The sequence below is a fragment of the Pristis pectinata genome, chromosome 3 (genome assembly GCF_009764475.1).
Source record: "Pristis pectinata isolate sPriPec2 chromosome 3, sPriPec2.1.pri, whole genome shotgun sequence".
Classification (NCBI taxonomy): domain Eukaryota; kingdom Metazoa; phylum Chordata; class Chondrichthyes; order Rhinopristiformes; family Pristidae; genus Pristis; species Pristis pectinata.
In genome coordinates this window covers 86,899,588-86,918,918 of record NC_067407.1, presented here as the reverse complement: position 1 = coordinate 86,918,918, position 19,331 = coordinate 86,899,588, and the positions used below count along the sequence as shown (strand labels likewise).

Below are 19,331 nucleotides of genomic sequence, written 5' to 3'. Positions count from 1 at the left end.
TACTTTGATTTCCTCGAAGGTATTTGACAAGTGCTGCATCAAATGTTTTTGCAGAAAATAAAAGCTCTTGGTTTAAAAGATAATATTCTGACAGGGTAGAAGACTAGCTGGTCAATAGCAAATGGAGAGTAAGCTAAATGAGTCTTTTTTTTCTGGTTGGCAAGATATAGTGAGTGTTGTGTCGCAAAGATTGTCGCAGGGGCCTCAACATTTTACAGTTTATATACATGATTTGGATGCAGACACTGAAGGTCTGGTGGCTACATTTGCTGACGACAGAAAGACACAGATAGAACAATTGTGAAGAAGACATAAGGAGGCTTCAATGGATATGGTAGGTTGAGTGAGTGGGCAAAGATCTGGCAAGTGGAGTATAAAATAGGAAAATGTGAAGTTGCCTATTTTTGGTGGGAAAAAAAATCACACAAGAATACAAGAAATTAGGAGCAGGAGGCAGCCAGTTCACCCCTCAGGACTGCCTGCTATTCAGTATGATCGTGGCTGATCTGATCCAGGTCTTATCTCCTCTTCTGTGCCAGTTCCCCATTGCCTCAATTCCTTATTTTTTTCAAAAACTCATCTGCTTCCTCTTTAAATGATCCCAATGATCTAGCCTCCAGAACACTCTATGGCAGAGAATTCCAGAGATTTGTGCATCCTCTACACACCTGTTTCGAATGATCACCATGTAATCTTGTAAAAGGTTCCCCCGTTGAAGACTCTTCCACTAGTGGAAATATTTCAAAATCTACCTTGTCATCCCCCCTTAGAATCTTCTGCGATTCGATAAGAACACCCCTCATTTTTTCTAAACTCCAAACAGTATAGATCTAGTATCCTTAGCTGCTCATGAAAGAATGACAATCTAATCCCATCTCACTAGCCCAGTGAATCTATTTTGGACTGCCTCCAAAGCCGACCAAAATCATGCACAGTCTGCCAGGTATGGTCTCACCAGCACCCAATTTCTGGACTCCAACCCTTTTGCAATATTGGCAAATATGCCATTTGCTTTCCTAACTACTTGCTGCACCTACCTGCTTACTTTTTGTGATCTGTGCACATGAATACTTTGATCCCTTCATACTTCACTGATCTGCAATCTTTCTCCACTTAGATGATAGTCTGCCTTTAGATTCCTTTTATCAAAGTGCATGAGCCAGCACTTTCCCACATTAAACTCTGTTTGCCAGGTTTTTGTCCACTGACTCATGTCCTCGGCAAACTTGGATACCTTACACTCTGCTCCCACCTCCAGGTCAGTAATATAAATTGTAAATAATTGAGGGCCAAGAACTGATGCTTGAGCACTCCACTGGTTACTTCATATTATCTAAATGGTGAGTTACTGGAGAACTCTGAGATGCAGAGGGATCTGGCTGACATTGTGCATGACCAAATAAGCAGGTACAGCAAGTAATTAAGATAGCTAGCGATATTATTTTGTTCATTGCATTTATTGGGACATTGAATACAAAAAGGGAGATTATGCTTCAGTGATTTAGGGTACTTTCAGGTTGAAGGTACTTCATCAGAACCACCATGAAGGCCTTGGATGGAAACGTTAACTTTGTTTCACTTGCCACAGACGCTGCTTGACCTGCTGAGTGTTTCCAGCATTTTAAGTTTTTTTTTAGAAGAGGTACTTCCATATTTTTACTTCCATATGCTCTGTACCAATCTGTAAGTTTACATCAGTAATCTTGGTGATACACCAGGAGCTGCCAATGATGCTATCAACTTCTATATTTTGGAAATCTGCAGTAATCGGAAACTTTTTTTTTGTATTTTGTTGGTCTTTAACTGAATGGAATGAAGTTTTAATTAAGTGACTTCGCAAAACCTTCTGTAATGCTGACATAGAGATAATCATGTTTAAAGAATTTTTATTTCTCTATTAGAACTGATGAATGCACATAAAATTACAAGTGGAAGAAACATCATGCCAGAAAATTGCATAGAATTCATACAAAATTTGAATATGCATTTCAGAACAAATTATCATTGTTAAAGTCAATATTATTTACATCCTTTTAATGTGAACTATTCCCTTTAATCCATTAGTTATTTTACAGTCAACCTTAAATCAAAACAATGTAATAATACAGAACACAAACGATCTACCTAATATGATTAATGAGATAAAGAGGGTTCTGCTTCACTCACTATTACGAACCATTTTGTAATCTGTCCAGATGTGATGCACAAGGTAAAGTTTGTGAAACATTTATAGTGTTTAATCCAAAAATGACCCGCATTTAATGCTGAACACAAGCTGTCATGTTTGCAGTTGTCACATGAAATACATGTACATTCTAGTTCAGGACAGAACAGCCAATAATAGTTCCACAATACTTTGAATATTCTATTTAGATAGATACAGAACAAGGCAAACACTTTAAAGGCACAAGACTTTCACATCATATAGACCCCTTCTTAGATTTTTAAAATTCAACAAACTAATTCAAGTAACGTTAAACAACAAACAAAGCCTGTGGTTATGTATTTTTGTATTATATACATCATATGTATACATACACATGTGGGTACACACATACACACAGACAAACAATCTTCTGGTAAAAGTTGAAAACCATAGGGTAATATAGAATAAACAAAACCATGAATTTCTATTTTTGCAATAATCTGTCACATTGTTAAAACCAATAAAAAGTTAAAAAAAAATGAGAAATGCTTCTTTTGTAAATTGAGCATTTAATGGCTAGCCCCAGCATTGGTGGGGTTTTCCTTAAAATAGCAAGTTAAATCGTATAAAAATAAAGAGATGTTTAAATGTTTTACTAAAACATCATATTAGACAAATACTGCAAATAATGGCAAAGAAATGTTTTCACTTAATAATTGTATGCACTGAATGCAATGGAAATACCAGAGCCTTTAGCTTTATTCAATATATGGTTTGACAACCACTATGAATTGAAATAGTTTTGCAGTAAAATATTTTCTCAAATCTTGATTTGTTTCCAGCTAATTCAACTGTTATAGTACTTCTGTCTATCTTGTACTGGATACATGGCCATAGAGTGAATAATGCCAAAGAGCTCAGGTTGCACAGACTGCTTAGCTGACTTGTCGCCATAAAGATGCTTGTATAGTTACCAGTGTTAAGTAAATCATCAGTAATATCGCATTTTCAGTGTTTAATTTTGAAATTAAAATTTCATTCACAAAGTGCATATGTCCACATCAGAACAATGACTTGCTTGCAGTTTTTTTCCCTTCGAGTTATTTACAGCCACTTGTACAAAAAAAAACTTAGATGTGTAACAAGTTACATATTTTGATTGTGCAGTTGGATATCAGGACTTTCAGTTACATCACTTACATTAACGTGTAATAGTAACATTGGTTTAGAAAACTGTGATATCAATGTAACTGTACTTCATACACAGAAGGCAATTACACATTTTAACCCTGCAAAGCTACCTCAAAATACATTACAGCACAAACTGCACAACAATACTGCTCCTTACAACTATATTTTTAAAGTATCCACAGTGATAACCACATTATTTCCACCAAGCATGCATCCCTGAAACGTGTTTCCCTTTTAATATACTTCACAAAGCTATACAGAAAGTTTTAGAATTGCACAACCAAAACTTCCATTATATTAAGCAGCATTCTTAATTCAGCAATGCTGAAGTTAAAGTATGCAGCAATGTACAATTACTTAGGTAAATGTACTTGTGTATACAACACAGACAATGGCAAACCTGTGCTTGCAGCTTAAAGCAAAGGTTTCTTGCAACACAGTGCAAACATGCAGTGTTATGAATATGTGGCTGTTGAATTTTGCCAATTAAGTACTGTAAATCTCAAGTTTCTTTTTGATGGTTTTCAAATGAAATGTGTAGTGCTGTACAATTAGTTTTGCACTGGCACTTGAACACACACACACACACACACACACACACACACACACACACACACACACACACACACACACACACACACACACACACACACACACAGTCCTGACTACTTTTTTGAAGATTGTCCATGGCACAAACATGTGACCAAGTGGTTATTCTCTTGTCTACATCCTGTATGTAGCAATTCTTTAAAAAAATGTAATAGATTAATTAAGCTTAAAGATGGGATCTGCTTATTAAAGTGAAGTATCAAACACTTTATCTGACTTGTCTTCCATATCATTTTCATTTGGGGATTTGTGGTTAAGTTTCCCATCATCTGGAGGTTGGGAGGGAGGTGGAGCACTGTGGTCTCCATCTTCACTGAATTTTCCTTTTAATGTATCCTGTACAAACTCCTGGATTTCCAGAGGCAGCCTCTTAAACTTATCTTGGTATTCTTGATCAAGGTCACTTTGTAGCTGCAAACGATAGAAAAAGTCTAATGTAATAAATTCTCCAAACCAACAAATTTTGATTTAATTGCTGCAGTATAGGAATTTTGTTCCTTTTTATCCCACTTAAGTACACTTCAGTGGGATAAAAAGGAATAAACAACACATTTGCTTTAGTAAGTCATGTTAATCCTTTTCAGTTTAACAATTCACGTTTTTTTTAACATTAGCCTGGTGGGAAGGCAGACCATTGATCAATTAAAATATGATGAAAGTATTTGCAAAAATATTTTTTCTTTGCCAATTACTTCCCCTTATTCTGGATCATTGTTCCAAGGTCTCCTTCCAAACCTTGGTGCATAAAGTTCTTGGATGAAGATTGATAAGTGAACAAGTCAGACCTTGCTGGCTAATGCCATCTTTTCCAAATGGAACCACTAGTATTTAGCATGTTGAATGGCATTAATTCCTGGGCTTACAAATATGCACTCTCAGCATGGAAGTCTGTGAAAACTCACAGCTGATTCTGGTTCAGCCAGGGAACATGTCTTCATGGGTTCCTGAAGTATTTCTGTCTAATCACCCAATACACCATTTTTTTATGTTATCTGCAGTGTTTAGGTGATCTGTCCATTTTCACTTTTGTTCTTCTGGCTGTACTGAGTTAGCGAATCTCGGCTCACCCAGAACAACCAGGCTCGTTAGGATTTCTGCTGCTGATACCTGTTGCCCTTGCCGAAAATAGGTATGGTGGGTGGTGGCAGTGGGGTGTATAAATATGGAAGGAAAGGATCAGGCCTGGCCATGACACACCTCAAGGTCCCCCTTGTAAACAGTGGGAAAATAATGTACTTTGACCAAGGCTCACCAAACTTCAGAAAGAAACTACTCGGGTAGAAATCAGCTTCCATTCAATGCTGCAGACAGAGCATGCCAATCTAGGGAAGAAGCTTAAAGCAGGCATTAGGCTTCTTAAACATTATTTTGGACCTAATCCCTATTTGCTGAAATTAGTCAGAAATTAGGTGGCAAGCATTGGAATTAGTTAGTTTAGTTTTAGAATCTTTTGCTAATATTATAAAAACCTTCCTGTGGAGCCAGGACAAGATTTTTCTGTCAAATCCACATGCATGGCAATTACACCTGCACACAACACTCTCAAACCCCACCGCAGCCCCTCTGTCCCAACCCATCTCCTGGGACTTGGATGACATTGACGTTTGTGTCAGCAGCTTATCTTGAATATTTTAACAAGGCCATTATGGCGCTTTTATCGAGCTTCCTGCGACTTGTTCAGTTGTCTGCTGCTTGCATTTAGGCCTGGGTGTGACAACAGCAGTGCTTTTAGGTGAATTTGATTTTGATATTTCCACATGTCTTTGTATTTTACTGAATTTCACCTGAAGCAACACAATGTTTAAACACAGCATCATAGTACATTACTAATGGAAGAAACAGGCTTTCAAAATGTGAATTTTTTTTCATTGTTAACATAAAGCTGGGAGGGAGAAAGCTAAATATATGTTTTAAATTCAAGAAGGGTATTTTCTTAAAATTGAAGTCCCCACAAAGGGGGAGCGACTTGCATATCCATGCGACTTGTACACTAGTTTTTGTGGTAAATTGATTTTTGTAAACTGTATATAGATTATGAACAGAAATGTGAAAATATTCATCTCAAAATAATTAAAAGGTTAATTAAATTGTTGGTGTCAATGCATCAATATTTTATGACGTTGCTTTGATTCCCAAGCATGTGCTTTTCCCAGGAAATATCAAGGCAGCAGTGTAAACTTTCATAAACACCATAAATAAATAATGTGTGTGTGTGTGTGTAAATATATGAATTCCTTTTCTCTTTAAACCTGAGAAACTATTGATATAAGTATGCAAAATGCTTTACTGTTGGGAAAACTAATAATTAAGAGATGGTAATGCTACATACAAGAATTTCTGAGGGAAATAAAAAGCAGGAAATCCTGGTGATAGTCAGCAGGTCAGAAACCTTTGCTGGAGAGGTGCAGTTAACATATGGTTGATAACCCTTCATCAGAACTCCAATATCTTCATTGGAGCTCTAGCAAAAGGGATGTGGAATAAAACATTAAAGTAACCTTTGTTCTTTCTCCACGGATATATCCTGATCTACTAAGTGCATGCTGCATTTTAATTTCATTTCATTTCAAATTCCTAATATTTTCAGCAAATGGCTTTATCAGAAATAATGTCTTGTTTTTGATATATTACAGTTGTTATATAGAGCCCTGCATTCATAAACATGCACATGCCACACCCGTGTGTCTTGTAACTGAGTCATTAAATATTTACAAGGCACAGATTGATCAATATTCAAGGGAGTTAGTTGAGTGGTATGGAGGGAGTGGGAAATTTGTGTTGAGGCCATGGTTTTATTGAATGGCAGAGCAGGCTTGAGATCTACTCCGCTCCTGTTTCTTATGTATATTCTAATATAATGGTGCAATCCAACTATCAGTGTAAAGATGTAAGCACTGCTTAGAAATTCTGCTGCAATGCATAAGCCATTTAGGAGATAAATGAAATAAGTGTCAACTGGTATATATGCTTTCACATCCTTATCTGAAAATGCTCTGATGATTAATGACTGGTGCACACACGTTGGCAGTTCACAGTACCCTTGTCCTAGGAGAAGACCAAATTTAGGATTTGACTCTGCAGTGTATTCTCATCAATTAGACCTTTCCAATCAGTATTCACTAATCTCTCCCTTTGTTTCCCTGTTGAGACGGATTAGTTTTATCTCTCCTGGATAATAATTTACTCAGTCATCTGAGTACTGTCAATTATGTGATCTTAAGCCTCGTTTTGGTAGATGTAAATATAATTAACTCTGTATAAAATATTGAGGTCTGGGGTCTTGATCTTCAGACACCTCTTTCCTTAAAAGGCCAAAGGCTGGGCCAGTGCATTGAAGGCAATGGTGAATTTCATCACTGACGTCTGCCTCCACCAAGTGGTGGCTTCTGGTTGTAAAACGATGTGAATTGGCATGTGCAGGTTAGTAGAGGACCTCTGGTCCTGCAGATGTTGAGTTTAAGGCTCATTCTTTTGTACGCTTCAGTGAACTAGTCAACAATGGCTTGGATCTCGGCCTCGAGCGGTCAAATTACGAGCACTGTCTGCACGCTGCAGCCCAGATACCCAAGGTGTGGGTGACGTCAGTTCTGGAGTGCAGTTGACCATTGGAACTAATCTAATCTGGGGGAAGCTTGTTGGAGGTGATGCACAACAACGTTGCAGTGAAAAAGTTTGAGACAAGCGTTGGGGCAAAGACGCAGCCTAATTTGACATAGTGATTGGTTCTGTTGTATGCCCATTGCTCAGGATCATGGCTTGTGTGGCATCATAAAGTAAACATAAAATGGAATCACGTTTCTGTGGGCAGCTGAATATGAGATTACTCCACAGTCACTCCTGCCTGATGGAGTCAAAAGCTACAGGCTCCTGCTGCTCCCTACGTTCTTCTTACCATTTTTAATAAGTACACAGTAGTCTGAATCTATAATATCTTTCAGTGGCCAAAATAGGAGGCAAAACAATAAACATTGAATAGAAAAAAAACACTGTTCCAGCTGCACAAACTATTCATTGTTTTTGCAATGCTTTGGGACATTTCTGGGAGATGTAATAAAATATTTGTATTTTTATATAATGCCATGAGTGAAATAATTCTCAAAAGAGGACATGGCAAAACTATTTTAGAATGTACACTTAGTTATTCAAGGAGAGCTGAAGAAAAAGAAACACTCTTGTGTTCCAAGAAAATAGTCTTCTATAGGAATCCTTGGTGGAACAGGGCAAACTGACAGTTTCCGAACACTGAATTCTGCTATTGTGAGCAAGGCAATCCTCTGGGAGTGCAACCAAAGCCTGTCATTGAACAATGCAACAGAATTGTTTCCATCTACCCACCCATAAACCTTAATTTTACATCAATTATTTGTGGTTAGTTGAGATTCTGTGATAGTTCATTAACCCCAGGGTTCCCTCCACCTGCCACCAGAACTGTGAGATATCGGCATTTTATGTTTATCTCCAGCTATACTCAAAAAAATGCTCCACGTCATCCAGGACAAAGAAACCTATCTGATTGGCACTTCATTCACTGCCCTTTATTTGCTCCACCACCGTACAGTGGCTGCAGCATGTACCATTTACAAAATGCACTGCAGTTACTTCCTGAGCTACTCTCGAATCACAATCTCTATCAGAAGAAGACAAAGGGCAGCAGGTACAGAGGAACACCACCACCTGCAGATAGCCCTCCATATTGCACACCCATCATGACTTGGAAAATAGTTGGCCAGTCTTTCATATGTGAGCTTAAAGCCTGGAATTTCCTATTCAACAGCACTATGGGAGCAACTTCACCAGAGGACTGCTGCAGTCAAAAAGGGTGGCTCAACAATACCTCCTTAAGGGGCAACTAGGGGTGGGCAACAGCTGTTGTCCTCACCAGTGATAACTATATCCCATAAATAAACTAAAAAGGGAAGCATTGTATGGAGATATGGACTCAAATTCTCCTGTTAGCAGAATTTATGGAGGGCAGTCCTAATAGCCCTCAAACAATCATTTAGCTGTTTCAATATACTGCTAAGTAAATGTTGGTGCCACGGACAGAGAACTAAACTACAACATAAAACTGGATAAGGAAATCAAGACCATTTATGGAGCATTCAATATTTTGGTCCACTTAATAAGTAATAATATTAACAGTCTTTGGTTGTTGATCAGTAGATAGTGACCACAATCCACATGAATGGCCACTGAAGCAAATAACTAACAACAAGAAGGAATAGAGTATTCTTATAAAACTTGGTACTTGTGCAGAACTCTGTGGCCATATGATGATTATGAGACAGACAATATTAAAAGTAATCTTGATAGATTTGGTAGGTTTGCTAAGGGCTAGCAGATGGATGCTGTTGTAAATAACTAATGACAATTCCACTTTGGGAAAGGTTGCATACTCGGTCTAACAAATGCAAGAGAGCATGGCATGAATGTAAGGGTATTGTTGATGAAGATGATCGTGTACTTGAAAATTTTAGATAGTTGTTCTTGAAACTGAAGTCTGTGTGGGCCCATGGGCCATCACTGTGGTCTGGGGGCAACAACTGCTGTACCTCTGGCCTGGCCACGTTGCTGCTGTCACAGTCACCAAAGTTAAAGAGGTGGTTGGTGGGTGACTCCTTGTGGCAAATGCAACATAAAGAACACTCCACTCCAGCTTATCAATGTGTACACCCTGCTCCTGCAGAACGAAGGGCTGGCCATCCTCTAGCTGCCCCCACCGCTGATGACTCCAACTGCGTCGTCAATGTGGCTGGACAATGCGGCAGGGCTGATCAAAAGATTAGATGGCATCTCTAGACTCCTGATGGAAACAATAAAATTCACAAGGTTGTGTGACTCTGCAGATGGAGCACAGTCGCAGTTCGCCTGGTTGAGACCAGATTGCTCATTCTGGTCCTGGATAGACTTCCTCTTTGTGTCCAAAGCACTCGCAGTCAGATCCGTCCACCTCACACTGGCGTTCTTCTCTGACTACTGCCTACTTCAATATGACCATCACCCACAGGAAGACCAGAAGACTGGCAGGGGACATGGAAGTTGAATATCAAGCTACTGATCCCGGGAAACCTTCACCTGTAAATTTTTCAGCGGATCCAAACTGATTACCGAGGTGAAACAGCTTGCTTCTAATCCATGGTGCCTGCCCCGTTATTTAGGTAATTACTATCAGCATGTACAAAAATGTTTGTGTGTATTTTCCCCCACTACTGCCATTAGATTGATGTACAATTCTCTACTTTTTTGATTACTGGGATTAAAATATAATCCTTTAATTCCCCAGAAAAAGTATCCGTGTTTGTGAGGCTTGTCAAAAAGCATTTAAGGTTATAGCTTGGAATGATCCACATACCTGTAGACATCTGTATCAGCTTTCTGATTTATTATCTACTGTTAATCATGCAGTATTACCCCTTATAGAGAAAAATAATTGCAGGGCAGGAAAGTTTCTCTTTTGTCCTGAATCTAGTTATTTATCCAAATTGCAAATTCATCATATAAGTAATATTAAAATAATAGGACTCAGAAATGTAGTGTGCTGAAATGGCTATTGTACAGATAATGACCACTTTAGTCATGAGCTGCTGAAGTGGAGTTGCACATTTTCCTTCTTGGGCAGGAGAGCAGGTAAAAGGAATTGCATTGTCTTTGATAAAGGACAGGTCTTGGGGTGAGAAAAGGAGAGAGAGCGAGAGAAAGAAGGGGAAGGTCAGTGGAGTCCCTCAGAGGGGTGGGGGGAGGGAATGACAATGAAAGGAGTAGGGCCTGGAGTGGGTAAGAGGGAATGGGAAAGCATGGGGATTGGGGGAGAAGTGATCAGAGGACTGGGTTCAATGGGAAGCTGGCTATCAGTAAATCGGGGCTGAGGGATCAGAGGGAGTAGCAAAGATTGGACTGACGCTGGGGAAGTCATTTGAATCATCAGGGATAGGGGCCCCTATGCAAAGTGGAAGGTTGGTGGTCAGAAGATTGGATTTGGTGGGGCTTGGGGGTTGGAGGGCAAGAAGGCAGTTATTGGAGGATCAGGACCAGCAAATAAAAGATCAGGGTTCGGGGAGTAGGCTTGACAGCAACTCAGCTGATTTGGGGGCAAAAGCAAGCAATCGTAGGATTGGAGCAATGGGCTGAAGATGAGGATTTCAGGGCTATCGGGGCATCAGAAGATTCCTTGGCTGATTGGGGAGAGGGGCAAGATTAAAAGGGGGCAGTAGTGAAATTCAATTCAGTTATGGGTGTGAAAGGTTGGGGGGAGGGCCAGTATACTTGAAGGATAGATGGTAAGTTTGGGACTTGCTTCAGAGGGGTTTGAATTCAGTGCTGTGCTATTAAAAATACAGTTGTCCCGGGAATGGTCATTCCTGGGGCTACATGGAGTAACTTTCTCATTGCCACAACTTCTATTTCTACGTTGAATTTGTAAAATGCTCAAATGATGCTTGAGGTGTTTATTATAAACCTAGATTAACTGTATCTCTTGACTTCTGGGTCACCTAGTTTTATTTCAAAATTAATACAAATATTCTGCTATTAGATCATTTGCATTGGTTCAAATTTTTCTGCTTTCTTCATGTTAACTTGCCATCTCTATAAACTACAATTAAAAAGCAATTGTTGCCCTCAAATTGCATTAATCTACGTTCGCATATCGTAAATTCTCAGCCATCCAGCATCCATGGGGGTTAGCGGGTGCTGGTTGCATGAATATCCCGGTTGCATCAGAATTGCTCCAAAAACAAGATCGCTGTACATCACACACTAGTATTCAATGCATAAACCTTTAAATAAATTGCCAAACTATATGTCATTTCCTTACCCTTTTATAAACAATATGTTACACTGCAGTTCTAGGTTTTTAAGGCTAAAGAATATTAATGTAAAATACAGTAAAAATAACTGAGGTGAATGACTGTACTCACCATTATACAAAGTGCCACATCTTCAAAGATGTTGCTGCTAAGCAGCCTACAACTGCACTGCCCTTGTGTATAAATGTAAATAAACTAAAAATTTCTTTTCACACTTATTTTGCATTACACTTGAAATAAAATTCACTATTCGAATTTTTTGCTGTTTGCATAAGAATTCTGGATGCATGAATGCCAGATAAATAAGAGTTTACCGTAATACCTAGAACTCATCAAAATTCCTAAACATATACTCAAAATTTACTTCTGACTGTAAATGGTATTACATTGTTTTACTGTATGGACTTGTTGTTGCCCTTTATAGCTGCAATTAAAAATAGTAACTGGGAGATTCCTTAAAGTTTTCTTGAGATGTGTTGCCGCTTTCTAAATGCAACTTTTCCCTAATGACACAATTAAGGAGGCGCTGAAATAAAACTGATCTGCCTCACTAGCTTGTGAGAGTTCATGAAATTGACTCCAGTAAATTAATGGCTATGCTTTATGGCAGAGTACATAAACATGTTCTTGTGTATTTTTCCCACACTCCTAATGTATTATGTATAATTCTCAGATTCCTGTTGCTTTACTTTTCTGAAAAATAACTCGTTCTCATAAGGTACTTAGGTAGCCCTTAAGATATTCTCGTAGAAGCAGAGAAACCTCTTGTGGTCTAAGCTCGCTGGATGAGTACACTTACCAAGGTCACCTTCTTTGCTATATTTTCATACACCTGACATTGATGCATGATACCAGATGGCTAAGGACAAAGCAAGATTGCTCAACACAATGTGTGACCTACTTACAAAGCTAACAATCTGCTTGCTTAGTTTCCAGCAAAGCACATGAAGTCTTTGATTAAAATTTTAATTTTGCCACATATTTGGTGCGCTTGACTGGTTGAGGCTGAATATTTGACCCATCTGCTCCCAGCATGGCTCCTGAGATTAGAACGAAGTGGACAGTCACAGTGGTAAGCCAAAAATGACAGGTCTTTTCTACATAATAGCAAAGCACATCTAGTAATCTTAAATTGATTGAAACTTACACTGGAGTAAGTTTGATCCTTCCTGCCTGAACTCTCAAATGTACACAGGGTAGATCAGAAGCCATCAGGAGTACATATCTGTACCATGCAGTTCTGCTTCTCTCAACCTCCCATTCATTGGTGGGTATTTGTGGATGTTTGTAATTTGCTGCTAATTGGGCAGGCACATTAGTGTAGCGGTTAGCGTAACATTATTACAGTGCTAATGACCCGGGTTCAATTCCGGCCGCTGTCTGTAAGGAGTTTGTATGTTCTCCCCGTGACTGCGTGGGTTTCCTCCCACATTCCAAAGATGTATGGGTTAGGAAGTTGTGAGCGTGCTATGTTGGCTCCAGAAGTAAGGCAACACTTGCAGTCTGCTCCCAGAACATTCTAAGCATAGATGCATTTCACTGTGTGTTTTGATGTACATGTGACTAATAAAGATATCTTCTCTTAATTGCTCCCAATGGAGAAGACTGAGATAGCCCATTTGTAAAGTTGGCTTTGTGAATATTTGGCTTTAGTTGTAAGAACTGAACTGGGGATGCCGTGATTAAAAGATATGACAGCCATTTTGCCGGGAGTTTTGTTGATACCTTGTTTCATTGCAAAAAAACTATTTTGAGAATGACAATATTTAATAAATTTCCCATCATATTTTAAAAGCAGCCAAGAAATACCAAAGGACATATCTGTCTAACAAGCAATTCTTTCAGTTGAATGGCTAATAAATTATGCAACATTTGCAGATACTTTGCTGGAACTGCTGTCTATTTTAAATTAATTGAATATGGATGTTTCACATTCAGTTTCGTTTTTTTCCTATCTAGTTTAGTATCAGTCCCTATATATGTAAATTTTGGAAATAATGACAAATGAAAGCACAAGTAAGGCTTGTTTTCCAAGTACTTAATACTTGTTCTCTTTAGCCACTGTTGTGTATTATTTAAGGATGCATTCAAAAACCAGTTAATCTGCAAGCTATTCATACTGTCAACAAGCAGTTAATAGTTAGCTCACACATTGAGTTAAACTGATTGGCATACTTTTAAGAAACAGCAATATAAAAATATTGCTGCTTATGCTTAAAAAGTAATTGAGGGATAGAGATGATAGACTTAAATTACCTCTTTAAAGTTAACAGTCAAGGCCAGAAATTGGCAACACTCCAAAGGCAGTGGCCAAAAGCTTATTTAAAGAATTGGTTTATAGAATACCTTTTTAAGGGGCTTGCAGAGGTGACGAAGGTTAGAGGGAGGTCATCCAGAACTTGGACCTTAGAAAGCACAGCCACTATTAGTAGATGGACAAGTCAAAGTGCACAAGAGGCTGAACACTAGATTAGAAATGTGGGTGGGTTGGTGGAGTTTACAAAGATGGGGAAGAAAATTGGAAGTGCCATAGAAGGATTTAAACACATGAATTTTAAAATTACACTTGGAAACTATCATAGATGATGAGAGAACTGTGTTTGGTGTAAGTTAGGATGAGAAAAGCAGCGTTTTGGATAAGTATAAGTTTCTGGGGAATTGGAAAGGAGAGCATTGGGATAATCAAGCCAAGAGATAAAAGTTTAGTTGACACTTTGTTCCATTTAAAAAAACTATATTGTGAATGGCAATATTTACTAATGTTTTTCATCACATCATCATTGGAAAATGAATGTCTTCCAGTAGATGGGCTCAGACAGGAAGCGAGAAGGGAGTGGAAGCGTGCAACCTTTATCATGGAGTGGAAATGAGGTTGGAAGTTTAACTTAGTTTGCAACTCACATCTGATTTAACATTGTCAGGTTTGGCCCAAGTCAAGCAAAGCAAGTAACACTAAAGCAATGAAGCCTGTCATCCACCCCCACCACAATTTGATCAGTCTTCCCAATAATTTGAAGAAATTGCAGTCCATGTAGCATTGCATGTTGATACACAGTATTATAATATGGTGGTTGTAGAGGGGTAGACAGAAATAGTGTACATATCAAATTGCATCCAATGGATGATATTGATGATATTATTGTAAATGAATAGGGAAAACCAGATGCAAAGGTGCAAAATGAGAGAAGATTTGACACAAGATTCTTTCTTTGGAAGCTGTGCCATTTCCCAGAAGGAATGAGGGAAATCCAGGTACTTCATTGAACACGGAACGGTACAGCATAGGAATAGGCCCTTCGGCCACAATGTCTGTCCCAACCAGAATGCCAATTTAAACTAAATCTCCCTCGTATATGGATCAGGTAGTAATCAAGGCTATAGAAGCACAGAAAATTCTGAACTAGGGAGATGTGGTAATAGTAACATTAAGTGAGTGTGTGTAAAAAAAAGACACCACGAGAGATGATGATGATGAAGTCTTATTTTTAAAGGAGAAGCCTTCTACTCATTCAAGGCCATACCCAGAATGTGCACTTAAAGCAGCACTCTCTTCAGGGGTCAGGTTTCTATAAAATTCCTGGCTAAATATTCTCTGTAACTTGTTGGTAGCAGAGAATGCTGTGTGACCAGGACACTACAGAGCAATTAGCTGTTTAATTAAAACAATGAATTCAGGAATGTGGACTAATGGCCAGCAGTTATTTGTTAACACAGAGAGAGAGGAAAAGCTCAACTGTGATAATAATACTTTTCTCAACAGTTTCTTCTTTAGATTTCTTCATGTAATCAAAAAAAAACCAGATGATTGAAATGAAATAAAACTACTGAAATCAGTGAACCACAGACAAATATTCCACATACTTTGTAAGTTTCATTTTAGCCACTGAATATATTTGGTTTGAGTGATAAAGGACAGAAGCGACATCTATGAATGTGTCAATTTGACATCACTGGAAAAATTATTGATCCATTGCTAATGAAGATGCATGAGTGTTAAATAAAAGTCAAGGGATTCCTGTAAGGCAAATACTGCCTAACAAATTCATTGGGACTCTTCAACAGTGTAAGAAAAGTAGTGATCTTTTAAAAAAAACTGATTTTAGGAAACTTTATGTGGTCCCTTTTTGGAAACACATGATCAGAATGTATTAAGGTTGGAGCTATAAACTGGATAAAAGGAAACAGAAAATCATTTTTAATAGTGGCCAAAGAGATGGGGGATGTATTGAGTATGATCTTTTGATGTTTCCTAGTTCTGGAAAGTTCCAAACAGATTGGAAAACCACAAATATAATGCTGTTATTCAGGAAAGGATGGAAAGAGAAATTGGGAAACAGAAAACCAGTTAACCCAATATCCATCAACAGGAAGAAGTTCACTGTTAAAGAAGTAGTAACAAGAAATTTAGCAAATCATAAGATTTTTATGAAAAGGAAATTAAGTTGGACTTTTGGAGTTCTTTGTGGAATGAATAGGATGAATAAAAGGGCAACTTGTGAATGAAGTAAATTTGGATTTCCAAAAGGCACTTGATAAAATACTATATATAGATAAAGATGGTGATAAAAACAAGATAAAGGCTTGTGGTATTAGCATGGATGGAGAACTGAAGATCGGTTTACTGGCAGCAAACAGAAAGTTGGAATAAATTGGTTATTTTCATGTTGGCAAGCTGGAATTAGTAGGGTGGCTCATGGAGCACTGGACTTTCAGCTCTTTACTATTTACGTTATTGATGTAGATGAAGGGACTGAGTGTATTGTATTCGTGTTTGCTGAGAAAACAAAGATAAGTGTGAACCTAATTAGTGAAGAAGAAAAAGTTACAGAAATTCATCTATACAATGCAGAAGAAACAAATGTTGCAAAATTGAAAATCATGAGATGATGTCGTGTTAATAAATTTTGTGAACATTTCAGGATGTTTTAAGAATTTCTAACATGTAATACAAAATTTGGTGGCAGTGCGAATTGTGAGGAGAATGCAGGAGAGACTTCAGGGGAATGTAGACTGTTAAGTGAATGGGTGAGGACATGGCCGATGGAATATGAAGTGGAGAACGTGAGATCATCCAGTTTAGTGGTAAAAATAGAAATGATTTTCTTTAATATGGTAAGAAACTAAAAGGTTCTGGTATTTGGAGAGATCTGGGTGTCCTTGTACTTAAACCATTAAAAGTTAACATCCAGATACAATAAGCAATTTGCAAGAGGATTTGAGTACAAGAAAGATGAGATAAGATTTCTTTATTAGTCACATGTACTTTGAAATGCAGTGTTCTGGGGGCAGCCCGCAAGTGTCGCCACGCTTCCGGCGCCACCATAGCATACCCACAACTTCCTAACCCGTACGTCTTTGGAATGTAGGAGGAAACCAGAGCACTCGGAGGAAACCCACACAGACACAGGCAGAACGTACAAACTCCTTACAGAGAGCGGCGGGAATTGAACCCGGGTCGCTGGCACTGTAAAAGCGTTAAGCTAACCACTGTGCCTACCCTAATGGAGACATCTTGCTCCAGTTATATTGAGAGATGGTGACACTGCATCTGGAATATTGTGCAGAAGTTTGGTCTCTCTACATCAGGGAGGATAAACTCTTATGAGGAGAGGTTAAGAAGCCTGGACCTGTATTCTCTTAAGTTTAAAAGAATGAACTGTACCAAATTCTTTTGTGGACATGATAGGATGGACACAGGAGTGATCCTCTTTGCTGGGCAGGTACAGCCAGGGCCACAGTCTAAAATAAAGAGTCAACTGATTAAGGCAGAGATGAGAAGAAGGAAGTGGGGAGTTTTTGGAATTTTCCAGCTGTGGGGACTCAGTTGCTGAGTTCAAGAATGAAATTGATAGAATTTTAGATATTTAGGGAATCAAGGGATGGGGCTAGTACAAGAAAATGGCACTGAGATGAAACATTGACCATTATGTGGCACAAATAGTAGATCTGCTATCTCCCAACACCAGTGACCTGGGTTCAATCCTGACCTCTGGTGCTGTCGATGTGGAGTTTGCATGTTCTGCCTGTGACTCCATGGGTTTCCTCTCACATCCCAAAGATGTGCAGGTTGGTAGGTAAATTCCCCTCAGTAGAGGCTGAGGGGAGTTGATGGAAATGTGGGAAGAATAGATTACACAGGAAAATCAGTGAGGTATTAGAATTGCTCTGTGAGCCGGCATAGACTTTATGGGCTGAAATGGCCTGCTAGTTTGTAAGAAAAATTGAAACATGAATGATGACTGGTACAGTTGATTCACAGAGAGCCAGTTTTTACTAACACTTTAGATTGCACCAAATCTGCCTCCACAGTCAGACTGCTTCACACTACTCTGGAAGCTCATTCATACTCTGGACACTGCCTATCCTCAACACTCACCCTTCCTAGAATCCTCAAGCACTTTGCTGCAATGAAACCTGCCTTCCATTGCTCATTTGTCTATGCCCAAGACTACTCTTCATGGATTACATGGGTGTGCAGGTAACACAGGCATCCAAAGGGTCCAAATTGCCCCAGCTCTCAATCTCCCAGCCATGGGATCATTCCAGCCTGCAGCTGCCTTAAAATGCCACATTTCACAGTTAGTTGGTCACTTGCGTTGGGGAACTCATTGATGCTTCAACCAGATCAGACTTCATCCACTTCCCTGTCAAACCACAGGAGCAGGCAGAGTAGAACTGGACACTTTGCCTGCACCACAAGCCTCCCCAGGGTGCAGGCATTCAGAGACTGCACTCACGTCCTTACAGACTCTCCCCTGGCAGTTACTGCCAGGAGTGCCTGGCTGTGGCCCTGTCAGGGTACTCGATGGTCCTGCAGCGGATGGGAGTCCAATATTTCATTGGGAAATTATCTATCCCTCCACAAAGTATCCTGCCCCTTACTTTTAAAATTATTGCTGGCAGCCCTAGTCTCTATAGGCCTCCTGAACAGAGGACACTCTTGCAGCTGATGTGATCCATCAGCCTCTCGAGATGCCTGTCAGTAAACCAGGAGCCCTGTCCCTGACTTCAGGAATCACTGGAGCAGCTTTGATGAAGTAACTAGCAAAACACCAGCGGCACTCTCCAGAAGCTGGATAAGTGCCGGCGGTGTTGCGTGCCTGTGCCTTTAAACACTGGCTGATAAGCTCTTGGCTGTGTGTCTAAGTGACGGGCAGCAGTGAGAAATTTGACCAGTGTTGCTGTCTGTTGTTCAAACAGAAGAGCATTATGCAAGGATACAGAAGACAATTATTTTTCAACCAGAGCTAACAAATCTTGCAATCTTTTAAGAGTTCTTATAAACAGCATTCCAGAGCCATGTATTGACATTTTTATGTTCAAGAAATATCACAGAAAAGCTTCCAGACCAAAGGCTCTCCAAAAGGTTGAATGAGTGGACTAAATAATGGCGTGTAATGTGGGGAAATGTGAGGAAATCCATTTTTTTTGAAAGAATGGAAAAATAGAACTTTCCTTTAACAGTGAAAGACTAATAAAGGCTGATATTCAAAGAGATCTAGGTATCCTTGTACAGGAAGCACTAAGTTACTGGGCATATACAACAAATAATTCAGGAAGCAGATGAATGTTGGTCTCTA

The 19,331-nt window shown here is 39.1% G+C and overlaps 1 protein-coding gene across 4 annotated transcripts in view; it reads right to left on the bottom strand.

Moving 5' to 3' along the window:
* Positions 1-1,869: 1,869 nt before the first annotated feature.
* Positions 1,870-19,331, bottom strand: part of LOC127567834 (1-phosphatidylinositol 4,5-bisphosphate phosphodiesterase beta-1) — a 711,920-nt gene continuing 694,458 nt past the window's right edge. For 3 of the 4 annotated variants that reach the window (XM_052010953.1, XM_052010955.1, XM_052010956.1), the window contains one exon: positions 1,870-4,357. In XM_052010953.1, the coding sequence (XP_051866913.1) occupies positions 4,133-4,357 (225 nt within the window). In that variant the 3' untranslated portion in view covers positions 1,870-4,132. The remainder of the gene's footprint in view (positions 4,358-19,331) is intronic. The other variant, XM_052010954.1, reaches the window with a different exon arrangement.